The sequence below is a fragment of the Sinohyriopsis cumingii genome, chromosome 14 (assembly GCF_028554795.1).
Source record: "Sinohyriopsis cumingii isolate HCF-2022 chromosome 14, ASM2855479v2, whole genome shotgun sequence".
In the NCBI taxonomy this organism is placed as follows: domain Eukaryota; kingdom Metazoa; phylum Mollusca; class Bivalvia; order Unionida; family Unionidae; genus Sinohyriopsis; species Sinohyriopsis cumingii.
In genome coordinates this window covers 47,448,377-47,464,692 of record NC_142974.1, presented here as the reverse complement: position 1 = coordinate 47,464,692, position 16,316 = coordinate 47,448,377, and the positions used below count along the sequence as shown (strand labels likewise).

Below are 16,316 nucleotides of genomic sequence, written 5' to 3'. Positions count from 1 at the left end.
CTCAATGTCAATGTCAGTTCCAATTAATCTCACATAGGATTACCTCAGTGTCAATGTCAGATCCAATTAATTTCACATATGACGTACCTCAATGTCAATATCAGTTCCAATTAATGTCACATAGGAAATACCTGAATGTCAATGTCAGTTCCAATTAATCTCACATAGGATCTATCTCAATGTCAATGTCAGTTCCACCTAATCGCAACCAAGGATTACCTCTATGTCAATGTCAGATCCAATTACTCTCACATTGGATGTACCTCAATGTCAATATCATTTCCAATTAATCTCACATAGGATGTACCTCAATGTCAATATCAGTTCCAATTAATCTCACATAGGATCTATCTCAATGTCAGTTCCACCTAATTGCAACCAAGGATTACCTCAATGTCAATGTCAGATCCAATTAATCTCACATAGGATGTACCTCAATGTCAATATCAGTTCCAATTAATCTCACATAGGATCTATCTCAATGTCAGTTCCACCCAATCGCAACCAAGGATTACCTCAATGTCAATGTCAGATCCAATTAATCTCACATAGGATGTACCTCAATGTCAATATCAGTTCCAATTAATCTCACATAGGATCTATCTCAATGTCAGTTCCACCTAATCGCAACCAAGGATTACCTCTATGTCAATGTCAGATCCAATTAATCTCACATTGGATGTACCTTATGTCAATATCAGTTCCAATTAATCTCACATAGGATGTATCTCAATATCAGTGTCAGATCCAATCAATCTCACATTGGATGTACCTCAATGTCAATATCAGTTCCAATTAATCGCATATAGGATGTATCTCAATGTCAATGTCAGATCCAATCAATCTCACATTGTATGTACCTCAGTGTCAATATCAGTTCCAATTAATCTCACATAAGATGCACATCAATATCAATGTCAGTTACACATGTAAATTTGCTTGTCATGTCCAGTAACTATATATATATTAGTTGGGGATCTCATTAGTTCCAAGTTACAATCCAGGAGTTAAGTTCCTGTGGTAAGGATGGACAAAATAGTCAACATTAATTACATGTATAAATTTGCTTCCTCATTACTTATGTGTATATATGACTAGTGGATGAGAATCACAACTGTTTCAGTAAGCCTAAAAGCAATAGGTTACTAAACTGATCAGAAAGTAAATAATCTATGAATTTTGTTGCATAATGATGATGCTTTCACATGGAAATGAATTGTCTCTATTTACATCATTGTAGCCTTTTCCTTTAAGCTGTCTAGTTCTATATCTTTATCCTTCCCACGTCATAATAATGTCAGTCTCACACTTTGGTATAATCATTATTTGGCAAGTTACACAAGTTATTTATAATATGAAAAAAACAAATGTATGTGACATTGACTTTTGATCTCCCAATCAACATATTTCCATCCCATCCCATGATGTCAACTTTGGTCAAGGTAAGGGCTGTAGAAATGACCATACTGCTGGAAACAATTTCTGTCTGATCTGAAACATTCTGACCTTTACCTATGACCTTCAGACCCAAAAACTGAAAGGTCACTAGTGGTGTACACTATCAACAAAGTTTGGTTTGAGGTAAATGGTCTATAATGAAAGTTATTATGCAGAACCATCTTTCTTAATTTTAGTCAGCGACATTGACTGTTGACTTTTAAACCAAAAACTAATTAGCATATCATTTGCAATGCTACAAGTCATCCACAAACCTTTGTCAAGGTATGTTGTTTTTAAACTTGTGACAGTATTCAAATTATATTTCTTCTTCGAGCTGCAGTGACCTTGGTCTGTAAAACAATTTGACTCTATTACTGAAAGGCATCATCCTTATTTCAAGTGCTAGCTCCCTCAAAGTTTAATAGAGGTAAATAACTTTTAAAGTAAAGTCATTGTGCAGAAAACACTTTTGTTCTTTCAGTCACACTGCTGTTAATCTTTAGCCTTTTGAATCTGAATTCAATGAGCTCCTTCCTTTCCTGCTCCAAGTACACACATATATTGGTCAAGATCTATAATCTTGTACTAAAGTTATGATGTAGAAACCTTATTACAGACATACAGATGGACAGACATCATAATATATTATGTTTCTCTTTATGACATATCAAATTAATGTCACATAGTTGATTATGCATTTGATATTAAATACATGTTTCCCACTCACACACCCAGACTGGAAATGTTTATGTGCTTTCACTAAGTTAAACATCTGTTTTCAAATTTTAAATGCACTGAATTGAACTTTCACATATCTCTAAATTTGTTTTAAATTCCTTTCACACTTTATCTCAAAAAGTATTCTGAAAGTGTTAAAGAATGGGGTATGCAATAAATATAAAAATGAATGTGTGATGCTTCTTTCATATTAACAGATTAAGGCTCGATATCCCTGATGTATCAATATGTCATAAAAAATTTATTTCTGCAAATTGGAGCACTGTGTGTTTGTAATTCATGCATTTATGAAAAGCATATACAAGACATTAGTTCTAAAAATTAAAACTATCTCCCCTGTATGGTAATGTGAAATGCAAATAACATGTTACTTTGGTTGACCTATAAAAGTCAATAATAAGTTAAAGATCACATGATTTATGCACATTAGTGACTATTCTTTTTGGCCATATCCATATTTTAAACCGTATTATCAATTAAAACTGCCAGCAAAGCTTGGTATTTAGGTTTTGAGTTTGATTCACAAATGTTTAGTCAATACATTTACCCTAAAATAATGAAAGTACATGTATGAGAAAATATCAACAAAATATTGTATTATTCTGTGAGAAATGATACACTCACACCAAGTGAGACTATGATATTACTCTGATGAGAATGAAACTAAATGTAAGGAATGTCAAAAGTAACTAACTGTTACAGGTTGATTGTAAGACTGAATTTATCCATTGCTTTTGTAATCAATTGCTGAACAAAGCTCAGTGAAAGTCCCAAGAAGATAGGCATCACAAACAAACATGATTGATTCAATGTGTTTACCTTTCAAAGTGTACAAGTACTTAAAGGTGCTCACTGTAGAATTTTCAACAGAAAATCGACAGAGTCCAAAATATAACAGTTCAGTATACAGAAGCTTAAAAAAACAGAAAGTTTATATCATCAAATATTATTAATAAGCCACCAATTTGGTACTGTTTTCAATCAAAATTATCCACAAAGTGAGATGACATAATATTTTGCAGTATATACACAAAACTGGATGAATATTTTGTCCTGATGTTGATATGTCTTAAGGATACATTGAGGCTGCCAAGCAAAGACTTATTCAGAATTCATATCAGATTGGTTCTTTCCCCCAACTCAGACCGAATTTCTTTATTATTTATTACTTACCCCTTCTATTCTAAATATCCTGAATCATCTATGGATAGACATCAAAGAAGACACCAAATTAGACTGAATCTGGGAGTGTAATACAGATATATGAATTAAATGGCTGTTTCAAATGTTAGATCAATCATGTAGGATTTAATGGACCTGTAATAAACATGATAACATAATCTACTAAAATGAAATACATTACCAATAATACCCTATCTTTACTGTAGTAAATAATGCACATAACTCAATACAGCATAGACTCTGATTTGCCTTGCATAATGTACCAACAGATCTTTATTTAAGTGACTTCCTTCAAAGGATTAGTAGAAACAATAAGGTAGACCCAGATTTACTAAACGATTATGGGACCTTTCCGTGCCTATACTATTTGCTTGAAGTCATTAGCAAAAGTCAATAACATGGTAGGTTTGTGTGTGATCTGAATTTTTTATGAAGCTTTAACAATTTTTCAGTCATATTGCTATGATGTCTGCAGTGTGGCAGTTTATAGTGATGTCTAGCACTGGGACATCATGCCGCAGACATGTAGCATGATGTCCCACCCAGTCACATTATCCTGACACCAGGACAACCAGTCCTAACACTAACCTCTTAATGCTGAGGGCCAAGCAAGGCAGCTGTAATTACCATATTTATAAGTCTTTCATATGACTTGGCCGGGGATTGAACCCATGACCTCCCACATCCGAAGCGGACACTCTAACCACTAGGCCACTGGAGCAGTCTAATAATATGGTAGGCCTAGATTTACCAGCACAGCATGTGACAGCAGATCAGATACATACTGTTTGCTTAAAATTATTAGAAGCACCAAGAATGGGGTAGACTTAGATTTGACAGTGTATTGTGTGACAGATCAAGATTTATTTTGTTTTGAATAAAACTGTTTGTATAACCAGCATGATAGGCCCAGAGTTACATGGTAGGCCCCGAGTTTCATGATAGGCCCAGAGTTTCATGATAGGCCCCGAGTTTCATAATAGGCCCAGAGTTTCATGATAGGCCCAGAGTTTCATGACAAGCCCAGAGTTTCATGATAGGCCCAGAGTTTCATTATGTGGCATCAGATCTTGGTTCATGATGTTCACAGATGATTTCAACATATACATAAGTAAATATGGCAATGAATGATTTGAATGCATTCTAAATAAAGCATGGGGTCACTGTGTTGTAATCATAATGATGATAATATTAACATACTAATTTTAAAACAAGGTAACTATGCAGAATGAAATGGATTTCTTTGATGTGAATGGCTAACCAAATCTCCAGTCATGCAAGAGTAATAAATTAGTTCCAAACATATGATCCTATTACTTTGTTAATTGATGACTTACTGAAATCAGTCTTATATATATCTTTAAAGTAATTTTAAACTAAGCACAATATTTTCCAAAAAATTGTGTTAATGTATGTTTTTATAAAGCAAAAAATGGCTGATGCTTACTGAAGCACTTTGTTGCAAAATTTTCATTTTCGGAGGTGCATAGTTTTAAACTAAACCAAAGTTCTTTAATTTCGAAGGTATGTTATTCTTGCATCTTAGTTTGCAATCCCATAATGCCTACATAGAAGTGGTTGGTTTTCAAAACAACCCAGAACTTGTGAAGTTGTATACCTCAGGAAAACACTGTCCAAGACCTAACACAGGCCTGGTCATTAATGTACCTCAGTACAACACTGTCTCAGATCTAAAAGAGGCATGGCCAATGATGCAGTACCTTATTATCATCAATTAACCTCAGTATATGGCAGCCTCACCTATAACAAGGTATACTTTTATAGATGCCCTGGTGTCACCGCTCCAGTGGCCGAATGGTTAGAGTGTTTGCCTCCAATGTGGGAGGTTGCAGGTTTGAACCCTAACCAGGTCACACCAAAGACTTATTAAAATGGTATTAACATATGCCTCACTGGGCGCACAGCATTAAGTGGTTAGTATTAGGACTCTAGGCTGGTCTTGTTTCAGGATAATGTGACTAGGTCTGACATCATGATACATATAATGGGGCATGATGCCCCAGTGCTAGGCAATGCTAGACACCACAAAAACTGCCAGACTCCAGACATCATAGCAATATAACTAAAAAATTGTTAAATCATGGATCTTTCAATAACGCACCAGTTAATCATCAAGTACATGAACTTTTATTGCATGTTTCTTACCATCATTACTACAAACGGCAGCCTGGTAGTAGTAACAAGATCTGGTATTTTTTGAAGTCTCAGTTAAGTTCAAGCTGCAGTTGGAAATATCCACATTGTAGGAGCTGCAAGATACTTGCATGGCATACTGCACTGGCTGGTGCCATGAGTTAACAAATGCACCTTGATATCTTCCACTGAAAAATAAGTATCAATGTTATTAGTAGTAGTAGTAGTAGTTGTTGTTGTTGTTGTTGTTCTCGGGTTTAACGCCATTTTCAGTACAAGATAGGCTATACATGGCGGCCAGAATAACTGGTGGAGGAAGAACCCTGGAAAACCCAGGGAAGAACCACCGACCCACGAGAAGCTACTGGCAGGCTCTCCCACGTACCTACGCTAGCCGAGCCTTGGACTTGAACCCACGCAAGCAGAGGTGAGATGGCAGTGATCCGGAATGGTGAGCGCTTTAGACCACTCAGCCACTCGGGGCCCAGTAGTAGTAGTAGAAGTAGTAGCAGTATTATTATTATTATTATTATTATTATTATAGTAGTAGAATTACCACAAAATTAGCATCTAATGACTGACACTAATGTCATGAAATTGTGTGTGTGCAAAAAACTTTGTTTCACATATGAACATAAACCTGGATGGGTTTTGTTGCTGGGTACTACATTACACCTGGTGCATAGCTTTATAATTTTGGTGATTTTGAGACAGTGTCTTCTGTTCACTCAGTGAACTTAAACAAAGTACTGGCAATATGGTGCCTGTTTACCCACAAGCATATAGGCCATGGATTTGAGCATAAGCATATAGGCCATGGATTTGAGCATAAGCATATTAGTTATAGTGCTAAATTTGTCTATATTAACATGATGCAGACTAATCCTTGTCAGGAATCTGTCTAATTTATGCATGTAGCCTTCTGTGGTGTCTTGCTGTTCATGATGGAATAGCTTTATACACTTCTAGTTTTGGGAATTTATTATAAGTTGTCTAGAAAGTCAGGCACATGTCACAATGTCAGGTAGTATATGATCTATTTCAGCTTAGATATTGTATAGCTGAACCAATAAGCTGAATTCAGTAATATGTTGAATGCATTAAATTTACATGGCAGCCTCACCTATAACAAGGTATACTTTTATAGATGCCCTGGTGTCACCGCTCCAGTGGCCCTATGGTTAGAGTGTCTGCCTCCAATGTGGGAGGTTGCAGGTTTGAACCCTGACCAGGTCACACCAGTGCAATTATTCTGGTCATAGACAAATTCATGGGCAAATGTGGTTATCTTAGTAATAATCTGGCACATATGTTCCTATGAAAGGAAGAAATTAATGTGTAATGAAGTTAGTATATGTGCATGCATGCATCATGTATACCATTGTATACACACTTAAATGTGTCTTATGTATTACATAGTTATTACACTTTTCAGGCATCACAGGGAGTCATTGAATTTCACGGTGTTGTGTAACCTGGGTACTGGGATTAATGGTTACATTGGTTCTAGGGAAAATACTAGTTAACTCAGAGTAAGTGGACAAGGGTTTTGGACCATCCTGTCTGTGGGGTATGGAGGTTTTGAAGGATACTTCTGAAGGCTGGGAGGAGCAGATCATACAAAGTCATTACTGAACCATTGGTTGGGTGCTGTGGGTCAGAAGTAACAGTGATCATAATGCCTGGATGACATGAGATAACAGCAATTCATAGACAATGATGGTATATATATATATATATATATATATATATATATATATATATATATATATATATATATATATATATATATATTAGGTTTCCATTATATTTTCTGATGAACAATCCACTGATCAAAACTGTGGACAGATCAATATATCAATAATATATGTTGCTAAAACTCATGCACTGATCATATCCATTGACAAAATAACATTTGTGATTATTTGTTGAAAATCCATACTTTGATCATGGAACAATCCCATTTCACTACATTCATTGTAGAACATTTTTGTGTGTATCGGGTAGAGTTTCTGTTGTTTAGCATAGTATATGAGTGATTGATGTAAGGGTTTGAGCTAGGCTTTTAGAGATCCAATTATTATGAATGTAAACAATAGATAACCATGTCAACATTTGTCGGATTCTCTTCAGCTGTTTTTGAGAAGTTACCTTAAAGGCTTCTCTATTTGCTTGGAAACCTGGCCATTGTTGATGTCATATTGGCATCAATTTTTACAAATCTCAAAGCCCTCTATGACAGATTGCTTTCTGTAAAATTTGGGTCACATTATGTTGGGCAGTTTACATGAAGTAGTTGTTGAAAAGGTTTTTCTATTATTAGCAATGGCGGCTGAGTTCTGTAAATGTTTTTCTGCTTTTCATAATGGTGGTCATATTTGATGGTGGGTCAGCATCACTTAATAAATCTGAAAAACACTGAATAATTATAACTATTCCTGTAAAGTCATAAACATGCAGATTGGTCAAGCAGTTTTGGAGAAGATTTCATTTTATTTAATTATTATAAACAATGCATGAATGACAATATGCAAGATGGATGATGGATGATCGACCATAACATAAGTTCTCTTGGCATTATGCCCAGATGTGTTGAACACTGCAAATGAGCAATGACACTCCACCTCATTCTATGTCTTACCACTTCAAACAAAATCAATGTTGGTATGCTTTTAATAATCAATGAGAACTAAAGAAAACAAATTTGACATACTTACTTGTAACCAACTTTTATGCATGCCAGTTGAACAACAGTGCTGTTGCCTGCCATCAAACTGTATTGTGACATACACACTGGCCTCCAAAGACCCTGGTAGAAAATGGCAATACTGCCATAGGAACCATCCCCATTGATTAGCTTGACTTGATAGTCTGGGTTGCCTGTAGAATTGAGAGCAATGTATCACGATCTTAGTGAAAAAAATAGCATCGATCTGTATGACTTACATTATTAGCATACATAACATAATTCCTGATGTTGTGGCTTTTAATTATTCATTCCAGGTTCTCTTTATCCTTAAAAATGTGTATCATGTAGACAATAACTCTCACCAAATAGTGCATACACAAAACAATAATTTTCTATTTATAAGCATGTTTCAGATTTCAAAACAGTCTCAAACACTAATAATTAATCTCATATAATCAAATAGCCATCATAGAAAACCTCCCCCAGGTTACCTCAATTAATTTATGATTGTACAATTGTCAGTAGATGCAATCAATTCATAACATTTATAACATTGTACATGTACTTCCACTTACTGTGCATAACAAGAATCTATGTTATCTAGCTTAGGGTGTCATTTTGAATTAACATCACTTCAAAATTCTTACTGAAATGGCCATGAAAATATTCTTCAGCAAAAGAACAGAGAACAGCACAATACATGCCCACCTTGCATTTAATAGTCTTTCATGCAGGCAAATTGGTAGACCAATGGGTCTCACTGACCTGGTCATTTTTGTTTGTGCATGTGGTCTATAAATTTGATGTGCAGAAACAATTATTTTTTTTATCAGACTTATTACCATCACGGACCCTGATCTTTAGATACTTAAATTTGTATGAATTTGTTATTACCGAAACTGCTAGCCATCTACAAGGCTTGGTTAGGAACCTTACTTTAGAACAAGAAGAAATATAGTGCGAAATCCATTTGCATTACCAGTCTTCTATAAAACTTTCATGTACTAAACTTATACCGGTTCACATCAAAACCTCTGCGAATAATGCATGTACTCATCTGTAATGACTTGTACTTGTTTCATATGTCATTGATAAGTTATGAAAGTTCTGTCTGAACCTGGAACAAATAGATATGGAGTACCACAAGGCTCAATTCTAGCTCCATTACTATTTATTTTATTTATTAATGACCTACCACTTTTACTTAGAGACTCAATATCATCTCCAGATCTCTATGCAGATGACACAAGATTGTCAAACATTCAAAACACAAAGCATTAACTCTAAATTTCTTTACAGATTGCCCTAAACAAACTGGAAAACTGGTGCACATGCAATGGCATGGAGGTAAATACTGGTAAAACTAAAATATTACTTATCTCAACAGGGCAAAAACGGACAAATCTTGATAGTGATGAACTATGTCTGACATAGAAGGATACAAATTTGCAAATGGTCTGTCATGACAGACTACTTGGTGTTCTGGTAGATAATAACCTATCATGGACTGAACATATCAAATATATCAGTAAAAAAGTCAATTCAAGTTTATGGCTTCTCAGTAGATAAAACATTTTCTCCCTGAAAGGCACAGAAAACTATTTTATAAGAGTTACATACAACCTTATTTAGACTACTGTAATACAGTATGGGGTAATTCAAATGATAAAAACATAGCAAAGCTGGCACATCTTCAGAAAAGAGCATTAAGGTTAATATCAATCCCGAAAGAAAGCAACGAAAATTTAGCTGGTTAAGTTAAAAATATTACCTATTAAAGACCGAATCTGTTTGAGAAAAGCCAAATTAATGTACAGGATATCCCATAATAGTGCCACTGAATATTTACAATCACTATTCCAGTATAGGCTACCTGGTAATACTCCCCACCAGCGATCCAAACAGTATAAAATTCCCAAACCAAATAAGGAGTTATTTAGAAAAAGTTTCCAATACTCTGGAACTCTGCTCTGGAATAGTATTCCAGTTGAGTTTTGAAATGCCCACTCTATTTCCTTCTTCCAAACCCAATATATACAGTGGGTTCAGAGATGCAGCTAAAATAAATAAATTCCTTTGTATGAGGGCCTCAAGGTAGATTAGTTCTTAGCTAATTGTGTAACCCTCTTTAAATAAGGTAATTATTTTTATTATAAGAAAAACACTCACTAGTGCAATTTTCCTCATCTGAACCATCTACACAATCATTGCCACCATCACACTGCATGTAGACTGGTATGCAAACTCCAGTTGTCATACACTGAAATGTGTCAAAGCCACAGTCTGGGTTGGAAGGACAAGGTCTAAGGATGACAGATACATCATCTATGGCTACAACTCCTGGCCAGACTGTTGTTGTTGTGATTGTTTTTGCTACAAAGATGACCTCAGCATATCCTGGCTGAACACTTACCCAGCCCTTCAACCAGCCATTGACAGTTCTGTTTATGCTGTCATACCTATTGTTTGTAATAAATGTAAATATTGTAATAACCTGCAAGAAATTAAAATCATTTGTTAGTCTATCAAGCCAGTTTCATGGGTTGATATCATGGAACTAAAAATTGGAAATTCAGGGTGGGTTTGAGCCACAAAGACCTTGACCTTTGCAATAAAAATTATACAACCCTCTTTCTTACCTTAAGGCAAACATTCTACAAACTTTGTTCAGGGTATGTGGCCCAGAACTATACATCTAATGCAGAAAACATTTTTATTATTTAAGTTGCAGTGATTGGTCTTTATAAACAGCAAGCTTTGTCCTAGCCAAAGTGAAAGCTAATCCAGAAGCTTTGGGGAATGCATATCAGGGCTGTGGGTGTACCATACATGATTTTGGGACATTTCGAGACTGTAAGATGCCACCTCTTGTAAAAGACCTTTTGTCTTAAACAAAGTACATTTTATACAAAGATGCTAAAAAGCTAAAACTGTATTATAGACTTACTAATTCTTTCTTTACTTGTTTCGAAAAAAAGGCTGTCAAAACTTGTCTTGAAAAGCATAAATTGATCATGTCCCAAAGATGGATCATACTTACAGTCCTTCAATCACTACCACTATAAAGGTTGTCAATTCAGAACTTTACAAATAATGTATCAATAAATCACTTTACAAGTGCAGTTTTTCCAAATCACCACCACATTGTCTATTTGCATTTTCTTAATTTTGAGCTCCTCTTCATGCCTTGCTCTTGCTGGACTAGCCTAGCTTTTTCAGCAGAATCCATGACACATAAGTTTTTCTAAATAAGCAACATTTTAACATTTTCTGTATCAAGCTGTAATCTTTTTGCTTCTCTGATGGAATCTCCTTTTTCCTGCCTTTGTTCTTCCAATTTTTTTCTTTATGAATGCCTTAAATACATCACCAAGTGTAATCACACTTGCCTTGATTTCTCTTAAGTCTATCATAATGTCTATACAGCAGTACACAATTTTTAAAAACATGTAATTGAAGACTTTGAAATTACAAAGTAATTGACATTATCAGACTGCTAACAAACCAGGTAGTGCACTATTTGGTTTAATAATCTCTTGCACAGAAAAGCAATGACTCCAAGTTTGACATAATATTTGAACACCTCCTTGAACATCCCATAATATGCTAGTCCCTTTGTCTCTAATTTCCAAAAACACTTAGAAAGCAGCACTCAATAAAATTTCTTCTCCTTCCACATCCACCACCATGGACCTTTCTATATCCACATTCAGTCTGCAAATCTTGGTAGTATCCCACTTGAAAATATCACACCTCAAGGATGTCAGTGTTGAACATTTAGGCACAGAGAAATACATGCATCCGTTTCCTGTGGAAATTTTGCCCAATACACAAGAATAAAAAGAACACCCTGAGAAATTGTTTTAATTCTTTTTCATGTGGAAGCCATTACCATTCTGTAAGAATGAAATAAGCAAAACATCAACAATTGAATTTCTGCAGAAAATTCACATCCTGGTACATATATCAAGGACTTGAGACTTTGTGAGGAAACCATTAATAATTTTTTCAGTCAGTGATATTGACGTTTGACAAGTTGACCCAATTAATTGGCTTTTTTCCTTACTCCTGAAGTACAAACCATACCAAAGTTTGGACATTATCAGTGATACAGAACATATACAGTTATGGTGCAGAAAAAAAATTGTTCTTCTTTCAGTCACAGTGAGTTTTTCATTTTGCATTTTTGACCTCAAAATGAATAGAATTCTTCCTAGTGTATTAGTATTGCTTTTGTGATTTACACAGGCATATTCCTATTCAATTTTAGTACTAATGATTTACACAGATATATTCCTATTCAATTTTAGTACTAATGATTTACACAGATATATTCCTATTCAATTTTAGTACTATTGATTTACACAGATATATTCCAATTCAATTTTAGTACTAATGATTTACACAGATATATTCCTATTCAATTTTAGTACTAATGATTTACACAGATATATCCCTATTCAATTTTAGTACTAATGATTTACACAGATATATCCCTATTCAATTTTAGTACTAATGATTTACACAGATATATTCCTATTCAATTTTAGTACTATTGATTTACACAGATATATTCCTATTCAATTTTAGTACTATTGATTTACACAGATATATTCCTATTCAATTTTAGTACTATTGATTTACACAGATATATTCCTATTCAATTTTAGTACTAATGATTTACACAGATATATTCCTATTCAATTTTAGTACTATTGATTTACACAGATATATTCCAATTCAATTTTAGTACTAATGATTTACACAGATATATCCCTATTCAATTTTAGTACTAATGATTTACACAGATATATCCCTATTCAATTTTAGTACTATTGATTTACACAGATATATTCCTATTCAATTTTAGTACTATTGATTTACACAGATATATTCCTATTCAATTTTAGTACTATTGATTTACACAGATATATTCCTATTCAATTTTAGTACTAATGATTTACACAGATATATCCCTATTCAATTTTAGTACTAATGATTTACACAGATATATTCCTATTCAACTTTAGTACTAATATATGACTCATATTTCACAAAGGTCCAATGTTTAAATGGTAGGCAAATGTATTTCAACATGTGTTTTGCCAAAAAATGTTTTTTCATCTTAATTGTACTTTCTCATGTACACAGTTTTATTTGTTTGAATATGTATGTTTGTTTATCATATATACTTGCTTATAAGAGGAGTCCTGCTACAAAATTCATAGAACCAGATCTGCCATCATGTAATTTACAGGCTTGTTAGGAGTAATCAGTAGAACAAACAACATATACCATAATCAGCATGCACATTATGTTATGGCAGATCAAGATCTTTGTTGTTTGCAGTTTGACTTAACTTATAAGTGAGTAGATACGGTATGTTTATGTTTGAGGAGGGGGGGTAATATGAAGACTATTGCAGTTTTATTTTCTTAGAATTAATGGGATATGTATATTTTTCACAGTTGAGAGCTAGGAGAATTAATGAAATTACCCTCTTTAAAGAAATTATCATTGTTATTATTGTCAAAAGTGAAGAATATGACATAAAATGGATGTATTTACCAGGCCAGCCTTCTTCCACTGCTACCATTGACATAAACAAAGAGTTGAGCTGAGAGGGGGTTAGGTCTTACAGCTGTACCATTAAGATAGTAGTAGAAGTATGCACAGGATTCAGTTGTGAAGTTTTCTCCTGGTGAAATCAGTGTCGAATTTGAGTATTCAATTCTGTATGGGTAGCCTGGTCCATAACGACTCATCATATTATAATAGTTAGCCAGGTCTGAAGTGTTATAAGCAATCATGAATTTTCCTGAAAGAGAGAAATTTTTTGTGTACAACTTGCACTGAAATGCATATAGCATGCAGCCAGATATGCCAACACCTAATCTGCCAGCATATCAGGGACTATGCTATTAGTTCTACTTACAATTTTATAATTTGGAGTGTACAACATATAGTGTACTTCACAGTAAACCTAACTCAGGTCCTTAATTGTAAGTAATATAAACAAGATAAGATTATGATTAAAGCAATCTGTACTAAGGAACAATTGAATGATGGCTGCGATAAGGGCCTTTACCTTTTGCAGCAGTGTGTACATTATATATAGGCAAATAGCTGTCTTATATCACTAGGGCTATGTTATATTAAGGGGGGCCCCGAGTGGCCGAGTGGTCTAAAGCGCTCTTCGTTACGGATCACTGCCATCTCACCTCTGTCTGCGGCGGTTCGAGTCTAAGATTCAGCCAATGTGGGCATGTGAGAAAGCTTGCCAGTAGCTTCTCGTGGGTCGGTGGTTCTTTCCGGGGTTTTCCAGGTTCTTCCTCCACCATTAATACTGGCCGCCATGTATAGCCTATCGTGCTGAAAAATGGCGTTAAACCCCACAACAACAACAAAAAAATGTTATATTAAGGCATGTTATCCTAAGGGAAAACTGTATGACGGCAGATAAAGGCCTTTGCAATTTGCAGCAAGGTGCACTTTGCAAACACTGATAATACCCATGTGATATCAGGGACCATGCTCTATTTTGGTTCATCATATTAAGGAACAACTGTTTGAAAGCAGATATGGGTCACACTGTTTTCAATAGTAAATATAAATATATGTATGCGATACTTCATAGGTATTGTTTAAGTGGAGATTACTGCTATAAAGGATGTGAAATATTTTGTACCTGAATAAAGCATCTACCCAAAGAGTAATCTTGACTATCTTCTACACAGGAAAAAATATGAGATAAGATTACACATTACATAAGCTTACAGAGAGAACAGCAAACTTCATGGCCATTCTCTGCTACACAGCAACATCATTTGCTAAATATTGTACATTAAAATGATCAGTGAAATGTAAGATAAAGTTTATATATTTTCTCCACTGATTTCATAAGGCTTCTCAAGGCCATTATTATGTCTCTCTGTCCCAGATGCCAGTATCAGACAACATGACAATGTGAACACACTTTGCATACAGGCATTGTCAAATGATGCAATTGTTTAATAAGGTATTGATAGCAGCCACTGAGTATAGTAATAAGACATTGATATCACTCATTGAGTACAGTAATAAGGCATAGATATCAATGAGTACAGTAATAAGACATCAATATAAGTCATTGAGTATAGCAATAAGACATCGATGTCAGTCATTGAGTACAGTAATAAGGCATAGATATCAATGAGTACAGTAATAAGACATCAATATAAGTCATTGAGTATAGTAATAAAACATTGATGTCAGTCACTGAGTACAGTAATAAGGCATCAATATCAGTCAATGAGTACAGTAATAATGCATTAATATCAGTCACTGAGTACAGTAATAAATTTGCATTGATATCAGTCATTGAGTATAGTAATAAGGCATCCATATCAGTCATTGAGTATAGTAATAAGCATCAATATCAGTCACTGAGTACAGTAATAAGGCATTGATATCAGTCATTGAGTATAGTAATAAGCATCAATATCAGTCACTGAGTACAGTAATAAGGCATTGATATCAGTCATTGAGTATAGTAATAAGCATCAATATCAGTCACTGAGTACAGTAATAAGGCATTGATATCAGTCATTGAGTATAGTAATAAGCATCAGTATCAGTCACTGAGTAGAGTAATAAGGTAACGATATGTCATTGAGTATAGTAATAAGGTATTGATAGCATCCAGTGAGTATAGCAAATAAATCATCGGTATTGGTATTAGTCACTGAGTACAGTAATAAGGTATCAATATCAGTCACTGAGTCCAGTAATAAGGCATTAATATCAGTCATTGAGTAGAGTAGCACTAGGCATTGATCTTAGTCACTGAGTATAGTCATAAGGCATTGATATCAGTCATTGAGTATAGTATTAAGGCATCGATATCAGTCATTGAGTATAGTAGCAAGGCATCGATATCAGTCATTGAGTATTGTAATAAGGGATCGATATCAGTCATTTAGAATAGTAGTAAGGCATTGATATCAGTCATTGAGTATAATAGTAAGGCATTGATATCAGTCACTGAGTACAGTAATAAGGCATCAATATCAGTCATTGAGTACAGTATTATTAGGCATTGATCTTAGTCATTGAGTATATTAGTAATGCATCG

The 16,316-nt window shown here is 34.5% G+C and overlaps 1 protein-coding gene across 4 annotated transcripts in view; it reads right to left on the bottom strand.

The window, feature by feature from the left end:
- LOC149783713 (uncharacterized) overlaps positions 1–16,316 on the bottom strand; it is a 103,963-nt gene that overhangs the window by 36,150 nt on the left and 51,497 nt on the right. For all 4 annotated transcript variants that reach the window (XM_089931954.1, XM_089931958.1, XM_089931955.1 and 1 more), the window contains 4 exons: positions 13,772–14,021; positions 10,373–10,662; positions 8,232–8,394; positions 5,527–5,702 (listed from right to left, as the gene is read on the bottom strand). In XM_089931954.1, the coding sequence (XP_089788080.1) occupies positions 5,527–5,702; positions 8,232–8,394; positions 10,373–10,662; positions 13,772–14,021 (879 nt within the window). The remainder of the gene's footprint in view (positions 1–5,526; positions 5,703–8,231; positions 8,395–10,372; positions 10,663–13,771; positions 14,022–16,316) is intronic.